Source organism: Psammomys obesus, unplaced genomic scaffold (genome assembly GCF_907164565.1).
Source record: "Psammomys obesus unplaced genomic scaffold, mPsaObe1.curated_primary_1811, whole genome shotgun sequence".
Lineage (NCBI taxonomy): Eukaryota > Metazoa > Chordata > Mammalia > Rodentia > Muridae > Psammomys > Psammomys obesus.
The window spans coordinates 5,811,127-5,822,110 of NW_026585644.1; the positions used below are offsets into that span (position 1 = coordinate 5,811,127).

At 37.8% G+C, this 10,984-nt stretch overlaps 1 protein-coding gene across 2 annotated transcripts in view; it reads right to left on the reverse strand.

The window, feature by feature from the left end:
• Positions 1-2,616: 2,616 nt before the first annotated feature.
• Dgkb (diacylglycerol kinase beta) overlaps positions 2,617-10,984 on the reverse strand; it is a 629,339-nt gene continuing 620,971 nt past the window's right edge. For both annotated transcript variants that reach the window (XM_055624239.1, XM_055624229.1), the window contains one exon: positions 2,617-6,141. In XM_055624239.1, coding sequence (XP_055480214.1) covers positions 6,034-6,141 — 108 coding nt within the window. In that variant the 3' untranslated portion in view covers positions 2,617-6,033. The remainder of the gene's footprint in view (positions 6,142-10,984) is intronic.

Consider the following 10,984-nt stretch of genomic DNA (forward strand, 5'->3'; position numbering starts at 1 on the left):
CATTTCCCAGGGGTCACATATCAGATATCCTGCATATGAGATATTTACATTATGATTCATAAGACTAGCGAAATGACAGTTGGAAGTAGCAATGAAGTTAATCAAATGCTTGGTTGTCAGCACAGCATGAGGAACTGTATGAAGGAGTTGCAGCACTAGGAAGACTGAGAACCACTGTGGTAGATCACGGGTCTCAGTTTTAGTGTCTCTCTCTCTCTCTCTCAACATTATGTACATTTTGTGCTTGGAATTTTTCCAGTTGTCCCCATGTGCTGAACTTCAGAAGGCACGAGCTGACCATTCATTTCATGTGATTCAGAGGGACATTTGCTGTCAGGGATGAGAGCAAACTCCTCCAACTCTTTGTTATTTAATTTTATTTTGAAAATAAAAGTTGGCATAAATGAAAACACTCATGATCCTAAATATTTCTTTTCTTTTCATTTTACATAGTAATTCCTGAGTTGTTTATTTATCTGTGTTGAGACAGTGTCTTAATATGTAGTCGTGGCTGGGCTGCAACTCTTCATGTAGACCAGGCTGGTCTTAAACTTACGAAGATCTGCCTACCTCTGTCTCCCACGTTCTGAGATTAGAAGTGTTTACTGGCAAACCTGATGGTATATTTATTTAATGAATTATTAAAAGTGAAGTCATGACTGTAATTTATGTTTGTATTATATTTAACTAGATAAAATGGAGCCTGATCCTTCACGTTAGGTGAGAGGCATGGTGTTTAAGAAGTGAATACATTATTACATCTCTGGGCTCATTTCTGACTATCTCAGACATTTCAAACAATGTGTCTATGCCTCTGTTTCTAAGGTAGAGATGGGGCTGGTATTGCTAATTGTGGAAATTTTGAAATGAGTTCATGTACATGGAAAATTATGCTAGAGTTTTAACAAGCACCACATAAGCATCAGCATTAGCTTTAATGCAAAAAATTGCATTGTTAATATCCAACTCATCTGCCTGTGTTGGACTACGTCAATGCAGTGAATAGTGGACGGGCAAGCCGTGATTCCAAATCACCTCACTGGCTTATTTATCTTCTGCAGATTTCTGTTCATGGCCTGTGGCCTCATATGCTACAGTGACCTCCTATTTTTCTCACATACCCTTTTTTTTCTTTTTTCTTGTCCTTGCTACTCAGCTTAAAGTCCACAAGGCCCATAGATCCTGTGGCTCCCACCACAGCCTTTGAGAAGCCAGCTCAGAAGAAGCACTGGCCACTAGCTGAGGTAAGAGGACCCCTGTGCTGGTGTCTTCCCAGGGCAAGGAGGGAGGTTTCAACTGTGCAAGAGCCAGGAACGTAGCTCTACTTCCCAGAGTTCTCCCCAGCCCTGGCCAGGTCTTGATGGATGTCTCTCAGAGGTATGGTGTGGAGTACTTGTAACAGGATGGGTAGGGGTTGGAGAACTGAGTCAACCAGTATCTTTGATTTGTAGCATCTAGGAAGTGGCAGGCTTATAGAGCCTAACAATCTATGGGCTATTATTAACAGAACCAATGTAGTTCTAATCAGGGTATTTTTTTTTCTAGGACCAATTAAGCAAGCAATAAATCTTTACAATGAAAGAATGTCTTTTGGACAAGTGACTCAACTACTACTTATCATTGGGCACTTATTAAATTAATGGTACTTATTTTCATTTTCTATGTATTTTTGCTTCTTAACTTTTGTACACTTAGGAGAAACTTATATTACAACTAATATAAGTTCTGGAACTTTTGTGAAATATTCTGGAACTTACATTGTTAAAGAAGTTATACAAAATGTATGAATATTATCACAACACGCCTTTCTGGAAATGGGGAGGAGTGTCACATTACAATGTGGAGGCTTATTGTTTTCCTTTCCCAGTTTTACTTGATTGCTTGCCTCTCTCCCCCTTACGCCTTCTCTGCCTTGCCTTTCCACGACACCTGCAAACTAAAAGCGTCTCCCACATGCTCCATCTATCAGCTAACAGTTGATGAAGCAAGGCAATGATGTACACAGGACTTGATTTCTTGATTTGTATCTCGTGTGCTCATGTTCTCTTACTCTAACTCATCTTAAGTATATTTATTTTTTTGTAAAATTCTAGATCTTCAAAAATGCCATTTGTTGATTAACCTTCTCTTGAGGTGATTTGGAATGTCTTAGTAAGTCCATCATTTACCTTAGACATAACTCTTCTAGCAGATATACATATTTAGGAAGGGGAATGAGACCTTGAGAAACATTTTATAATATTTTCAGACCATTTGAAAATATTTTCCTCAGTCAACACACAAGTTATAGCTGAAGCGTATGCTAGAATACATTTATAAATTAATTTCATCTTGTAATTCAATTGTATTCTTAACTGTCCCTCACTCAGCTTGTTGACTTTTCTTGAATCTGTGAAGATATTATATAATCACAGATACAAAGTAAGGCAAAAAGCATTACAAAGTTCAACAGTTTGTTTTTTAGAGATAAGTAATTCAATCCCCGAGTAGTGTTCTGTCTCCTGACACAGGCCGTGTGCCTTGCTCATGTTTGCTAGTGGAAAGCCACTGAGAATGTTCTTACAAATATTATGCATGAGGAGAATATCTGGCACAGAATGAGTGATGCACAAAATGAATGGTTAACACTTTTATTTCAAAAACCAGGATTTGTACATAACACTTTTTGAGAAAATAATTAAGATACTTTAATTAAACGAACCCTCTGTTTTAAACACAATAAGAATATATAGAAAGGTTCAAACGAGAATTTACTCAAATCTTTAAACACACTGCAATTTAATTGGCTGGTTTAAGGGTATGATTTCTGTCTTTCACAGAATGAAAAGCTTTTCGGAGATTTATTTACCATTTTTTATTTAGTTACACAGCCTCAACATAAGCTAGGAGGGTTTATCTTTTACTGTGGAATCTACATTATGCATTGATTAATTCATTGTGGGTTATATGTACCATAAAAATACATTGTTCTTTTCAAAACCAACAGAAAGCCAGCTGACACTAACAGAGAAAGGAAAGGAACCATTGAACACCCTGTCTTGTTTGAGTAACATAGGTAATCTCAGACCCACACAGACTCTGCTGTGGAAACAGTACTTGCCCCGTCCCTGATACCAGACAGCTGAACAAACTGGGGAATGCATGTGTGACTCAGAGGTGCTCACTGTTTTATACTTTTGCCCCTAAGAGACAGTCTACATGGAACACCTAACCAGTTAGATCTAGAACGGCTACACCCACAAGCCCCATCAAATGCATATGATGCACACTCATTGTGAAGTGAGAACACACATATATGAGCTCTGAAATTCTGGATCCACACAGGTATCACCTTTCCTAATTTCTGAAAGTGTGCATGTCTATGTTTGTTCAGGAATTTGTCATCTCTGTTTAGTGTTTGGCAGTGGTTAGCAGGGTACAAAACTCTACCCCCAAGATCCTCTCACCCTTGTCTACTCTAGTTAAAAGAGGTTGACTCAACATCTACAATACCCACGCTCCTGGAAGAAAAGTTTCCATTTTGTAAAGCTAACATTCATTATTCAGTATTTTAATATGCCATAGAACTTTCCATTTAGAATTTTCCTTAAAATATATATTCTTCACATGAAGCTGTCATTAAAAAAAGAAGAGAATATCTTCTCTGATTTCAAAACCATCAAAGTAGATTAAAAAAAAACTACTTTCCAAACCCCAGGAGTAGTGTACTCGAAGGGCAAGCACATCAATTATCTTTAAAAAAAAAAATGCGTTTAGAAAAGTAAAATTTGATTCCTTTTTGAAGACTTATTAGTGTTTTCTGTGAATCTAATGGATTGAAATGTGGTGCCTGTCGGCCCTGGTTGTGATCATGTAGCTCTGCTGAAGTGCAGCAGGGCCCACTGCTTCAGCTGCTGAAATCATACAGGCCACTTCTTGAGTTTTCGGTAATCGCTTCCCAGCACACAGATGCTGCAGACGACTCAGAAACCGCAACTGCCTTAGTGTCCTCCAGAGCATGAGATAATTTGTTGATTCAAAATGACATTTTGGCACAAGGTCTGCCTGCCCATGGTAGAAACCAGATGAACTTGTGCAGAAACATTTATCACCTGTAGTCCTAGATGCGCAAAAGCAGAGTATTATGTAACATTATGTCAGTGATGCATTTGTGGTTGCTTTGAACATTCTCTTGGTCTAGATCGCTGCTCTAATGAATGACTATTTTATTATCAGTATACTAGGAACAACTGATTGCTGTACTGAATTTGCAATTTTAATCATAATTTTCCTGGGTAAGCTAAATTTTATCTTAAATCTATTCAAAAGCCTTTATTTTTAAAGCAATTAAAGTTAATGTTGATTGGTATTTAGCATCCAATGTTCCTGGAATACTAAAGGAATACACTTTATACATAATCTTTCATTACAGAACATTGCTTGAGAGCAGCTATTTGATACAACAGCATACTCTTGAGTTTTCAAACCAAAGAGCTAAAATTACAGCAATTTCACTTGAAATCAATAAATCCATGCACAGGGTTGTGTTCAACAGAATCACTAACTGCTATTTGTTATTCAAAGATGAAATAATCAATAGAAAAATAGAACTGATAAATCATTAGCACTTTAATGCCGAGCAGAGAGGAAAGCTGATAAATCATGCATTTCAAGTACTTGTTTTCCTGATGGCGTGGTGTTCGAAAACATAAAACATGCAGTGAGGAGATGCAGGTCAGGGTGACTGGACTACACTGAGACTGCCCAGAAGAATTTCATTTCATATGATAGCCTCAGAGAAACACTGTGTTTCTCTGAGTTCCACATTTCTGTAAACATTCAGAGACCAAACCATGCCATGAACACCTCAAACTGTGAGCCAGGCCATTATATGTTACCGAACATTTGAAATGGCATAGAGACGGGGCTGGAATGAATGAGTCGTTAGGGGCTTATTGCATGCATGATTTGCTTCAGTGAACTCGGTATTATTGCAGGTTCCGATCTGCCCTGGAAGAAACCAATGCAGTTATTACCTTCTTGAAGTGCACTTAACAGATCCATTTAAAAAATCACAGTCATATATAGTAGAGGGACCAAATGCCATGAAATGGGTCACTGAGCTTTGAGTGTGCTGTATGATTTACTTGTTTTGAATGGTGAGCCTTTTAATCACAAAAAGTGGGTAACTCACTTTCTTCTGACATTTTACTTTTCACAAACTCATAATAACTCTACTTTTCTCAGTCTCTGGTGGGAAACAGATGCACTAGGCACATCGTTGAAACCATCTATTTCACTACTATTGTGAGTTTTGCATTTGCGTCCAGACTCTTACGCAGAAAGGAATAAGGCTTGTTGTATTATCATAATTACTGCCAGTAACATATTTTCACTCATGGCTTTGGAATTAAAAAAAAAAAAACAAAGCTAAACAAAATAAATACCATTTTCTATTTTTTTTTAACACAAGAAAAATATTATGTCTGGTATGCTAATGTCCATTCAGAAGAATAAAGATGTTGAAAAAAAAAACCCAGACTATTAGATAGAACACGGTATCTAATAGAACACAGCTATTTAATAACATCTTTGAATTACGCTTTTTCTCATGCCACAGGTCCAGTACCACGGATACACTGACTCTAATGAGCAAAGAATGGCAGTTTGCACTAGGAATTGTTGCAAGCTTACTTATTAGTGCCGAAGACAGCAATTACATCAAGAATCATTTCCCGTCCTACTTCTTTGATCTTTCCCAGGTTTTTCCTCATAGTCAGTAAATGGAAATGGGGTAAGATGCGAGTGGGAGACAGAAAACCCCATGGGAATGCATGCAACTAAAATATGCGTCAGCGTGTCATAGAAACTTCTACTTTTTTCATGCAAATATGCCTAGAAGAACAGAAACAACAGACTCTCTAATGGCCAAATTTTACATCAGCTCAATAACAAAAACTGTTAATCCCATGATTTTGTAGGAGCAGGAGACCGGAAATGTTTCAGAGTGTTCCATGGCCCAAGTATTCTGCTTAAATTTCTCGTGATAGAGGTTCACTCCTTGCTTCGGTTCCTTGTTCTTTTGATGAGCGAGCAGAATAATCCAGTTTTCGGGGGAGGACCCATCAGCATCGGGGCTTGGTTCTTGTGTGTAATTTTTATCTAGGGAAGAGAAAGAGAACTAGTGATATCAAGTCAAAATACCAAGTTCTGCTAATCTCTGCCTCTGTATTGCATGAGCAACAGAATTAACAGAAGACAAAAATTAAATTTCAGAGTTTCACGATTTTAAAAATATTTTATGGGAGACAAGGATGTATATCTAGATGATACTCAAATGCTAACCAGAGATAGAAATTAGGTGAAGTCACAGTTTCACTATGATCTTATGTCTAACTCACTTGTGCTACCACAGTCTCCTGGGACTCTTTATTTGAGACTGCATGATTACACAGTGCCATGTCTTGACCATTAGTTACATGGTGCTGAAACAGGAGAAGGTGCACCATTACAGTTCCCACCGTGGCCCAGTGTAGGAGATACGTAGCATTAGGCAAATCTCATTTGTCTTTTTAATCACATTGTTTTTCTCTTTAAACACGAGCTGCAAGGCTTCATTTCCAAACAATCATTAAGAACGAAAATCAAAAGTTAACATGCATGAAAGGTCAGAAAATGATCTTCTAATTTGTTAATTAATTGGTAATACAAAAGAATCAGATACTGAAAAGTTTGCTTCAGCCACTCAGAGGCACTGTTCTAAAGCCACTCGTGTTGATTTCTGTGGTACAAAACCACGAATCACTTTAAATGAGACAACCTTAAAGTAGATTATGTCTGCAATTTTCTCTAATTCAACTCTAAATTAGAAAAGACATTTTATGAATATATGCTATGCTCAAAGCTAATTGAAAGCAATTATCAAACTGGCATTTTGCCTGTGACTTTAAGATACATTGTAAGATAATAAATGATTCTCATTATGTAATAAAAAGGTCACATCTTGCCTTTGGGCTACGGACGCTACGAGTTTTTCAAAAGCAATCTGAGACATTTTCTTTAGTGAACTGCAACTAATACAAGAGCCATCGCTTATTAAATATCAGTTGTCACCTATGCGGCATCTGCGTCAGAGAGGAGCATCTTTCAGAAAGAAGCACCACCTCATTAAAAGCTGGAAAAATATATCTCTGAAAGTGCATACCTGACATTTTCAAGTTAAAATAAATCTCCTTCACTTGTCATTCACTAATAGCAATAAAGAAAAAAAAATAGATGTTTGTCACATGAGTCACATCATTAAATCGGTATCAGGACTTTTGGGAAATGAAAATTTTTATTCTAGAAAGACAGAAAGACATCAAAAAAAAAAAAAAAACCTGAACGGATAAAAATACTTTAAATATGTTGGAAGCAGACTATGCTGGAAAGATCCCTTTTTTTTTTAAATATAAAATATCTGGTTTAGCTGATAGGCTAAGCTAGGCCCAAACTCTCTGGATGTTGACTATGAAGTGAGGAATTGATAGCCATCAGTAAAGATGTCAAAATACCACCTATATATGTAGATTAGAAATGATCTTTACCAAACTTTCCCTTCTCCATTTGGCTGTCCATCACACTGACTCGTAAGCAGTTGAATTTTGTTTTTATTATTAGTTTGTCTTTGGACAGTTTCATACACCTTTCATCTTCCTCCCAACCAACTAACATTTCTCTTCACATCATTAAGTCTCCATGTTCCTTACATGACTTGTTGTAAGTTATGTGAGCCAGTGAGTGGGCTTACATTGGCCACTTCTGGAGACAAGGGTGGGAAGCTATCTACTGAGCATCAGTGACTCAGCAGTAGCCCCATCACTGACCACAGTGACATCCTCTCCTCTAGCAGCCCTGAATTGCCATTAGCGCTCTTGTGGAGAAAAGTCTCAAGCTCCTCTTCCAAGTCTGACTCAGTGCCTACTGGCTCAGACCCTAAGCAATTGATTTTTGTCTCTGAATTCTTTAGATGGGTCTCATTCAGTAACATTCATCGTTTATTCAGTTAATAGAAATTATACTACTTTTCCTCTACTTCAGACAATGCACTAATAAATTAGAATGAATACACAATACACTATCATTGCCTTCAAGAAATTATAGTGCACTAAGAAAGAAAAATTAAGACACTCCTACAATAATGTTGTAAGTGCTGAAATAGGAAGCTAAGGAGAAAGGCACTGTTTTTCAGTTTTGAAATTGAATCATTTCATGCAAAATGTTATTTTTTAAATGAGCACCCAAGGAAATAGTTATCATATATTACTTACACGATGACTCTCTCTTCAAATTAAATAAACAAGATGAACAAAATAGAACATAGATCTTGTATTTGTAGTTCCTGATCTGCCTATATTGTCCATTGTAATAGGAAGGGTGTCATTTTGGAAATTGAGATAAATATTAAGATTTTATAAGTAATCTTTCTAGCCACATAAAATCAGCATCAGTTTAGATGAAGTTCAGCCAATAGTCCACATGATGAATATCTATTAGACTTGTATATTGGATATCATTTGAAAGAACAAATCTTTGTTCTTATTCTGTTAAGAATATAATAGTATCTCACTCAGTGCTTTTGATATAATAGGGCTCTCATGCTCAGCTCATAATTCCAGTTCAGGAAAAGTATATTAGCCAGTTTTGTTTTTACAGTTATCTATAGCCTGTCCTTTTGGTTGTTTGCTTTTTCCTATGGTCATTCTACATAACTGTGCTTTTAACACATAAATTCATATATATATATATATATATATATATATATATATATATATATATATAACAAAATGACAAACAATTGGTTGTATGTTTCTTTTGGCCAGAAAATATAACAAGGAAGAAACTTGCACTCATAAACTTTCTAACACATATCCAAACTTTTAGAATATAACATCTCTTTGGATATTATGTGTCTTTGTACTTAGCTGAAGTAAAAACAATCCCATCTAGGGTGTAGTTTCATAAATTTGCACTCCCACCAGCAATGGACAACTGTTCCCCTTGCTCTACCTCCTCACCAATATGTGTTGTCACTTGAGTTTTTGATCTTAGTCATTCTGATGGGTGTAAGATGGAATCTCTGTTGTTTTGATTTTCATCTCCCTGATGACTAAGTATGTTGAACATTTCTTTAAGTGCTTCTTGGCTATTTGATATTCCTCTGTGGAGAATTCTCTGTTTAGCTCTATACCCCATTTTTCAACAGGATTATTTTATTTCATGGTTAGGTTCTTGAGTTCTTTATGTATTTTGTATGTTAGCCCTTTGTGAGATGTAGGGTTGGTGAAGAGTTTTGCTCAACTCTAGCTGAGACTTTTAGTAATAGAAGCCATGGAGAGTGAAAAGGCCACCTTCTAACTAGATACAACTTCCATCTAAAATTTACCCTGCCTAAAAGATGGGTAGGGACAAAAATAAAGCAGAGACTGAGGGAATGTCCAACCAATGACTGCCCCAACCTGAGACTTACCCCATGGGAGACAGTAAACCCCTGATTACGATACTCTGCTATGTTTGCAGACAGGAGCATAGCATAGCTGTCCTCTGAGTGACTCCACCGAGCACCTGATGGAAACAGGTGCAGAAACCCACAACCAAACATTGGATGGAGCACAGAGTACGTTAAGGAAGAGTGGGAGGAAGGGTAGAAGGACCTAGAGGGGACAGGAACTCCACAAGAAGACCAACAGAGCCAACTAACCAGGTTTGGGTGCCTGTGGAGACTGAAACACCAACCAAGGACCATACATGGACTGAACCTGGGCTCCCTACACAAATGGCAGGTGGTCCCTAATGGAAATGGGGGCTTACTCTGACATGGACTCTGATGCCTGCTTTTTGACCACTTTCCCCTGGTGGGGCTACCTCATCAGGCAACAAGGGAAAATGCACTACTACTTGATATGCTGGAGTGGGTAGGTGGGACTCCCCTTTTCTGAGGAGTATGAAAGGGGGAAAGAGGAGAGAGGGAGGTAAGTTGGGGCCAGGAGAGAAGGGAGGAGCTACGACTGGATGTAAAATGAATAAATAAAAATTAAAATAAAAAATACTCTGCTAAAAATGGATATAGCTGCATACAGACAAGCATTGCTATAAAATGTGCAAGCTGATAAATACTGTCCTCAATGTATGGGCATTCTTCCACTCTTCTACAGCATCAGAAGAATGGCATTTTTATTGAGCGGGGCACAGGTGCATGCCTGTAATTGTAGTACTTAGGAGACAGAAGCAGGGGGAGTGCTGGCTAGATCAAGTCTCAAATGGAAAAGCAAAAATAAAACAAAAAAAAAATGAAAGATACTTCCTCTGATCTAAGAATAAAGGTGGTGGTATATGGTTACAGCTCTAGCCCTCAGGAGGCCGAGGTAGGCAGATAGCCTTGTAGTCCTAGTCTAAAACAGAAAAAGAAATAGAAAATTCCACACAAAAACATGGAGTATTTTGGGTTTTGGCCTGGTGCTATGTATTATAATGTTAATTACTGGCCCCCAACATCTTGCCCCTGCTCAGAAGAGAGTACATTCTCATATAAACCTATCTTTGTTGTGTAAACCTTCCTAAGTCATTATATCTGATTAGTTGATTAAACAGCCTCTACCTGGGCAGGGCAAAATGTGGTAGATGTGGCTGAGGTTCGCAGGCTTTTGGGTGTAAGAAAAGAACAGGGAAGGACAGGAGAGAGGGAGAAGGAGAACACCACAATGGGGTTGCGTGTAGTAGAAACCACATGGGTTGGAAGGACTCCAGGAATGGTAGGAAAGGCCCAAATAAAGAGTAGAAGCAAGTATCATGGGATTATGGATGGAAGATGAGGAGGAGTAAGGTGGATGGCATTGGATGAGGGTTGGCAGGTGGATGGTGAGGTTAGTGAGACAATGTAGGTGAAATATCTGCCTGGTCAAAGGTAAATAAGTCTAACAGGTGTCTGTGTCTTACCATATGTGATAGTGGTTTGGATAATACTGCT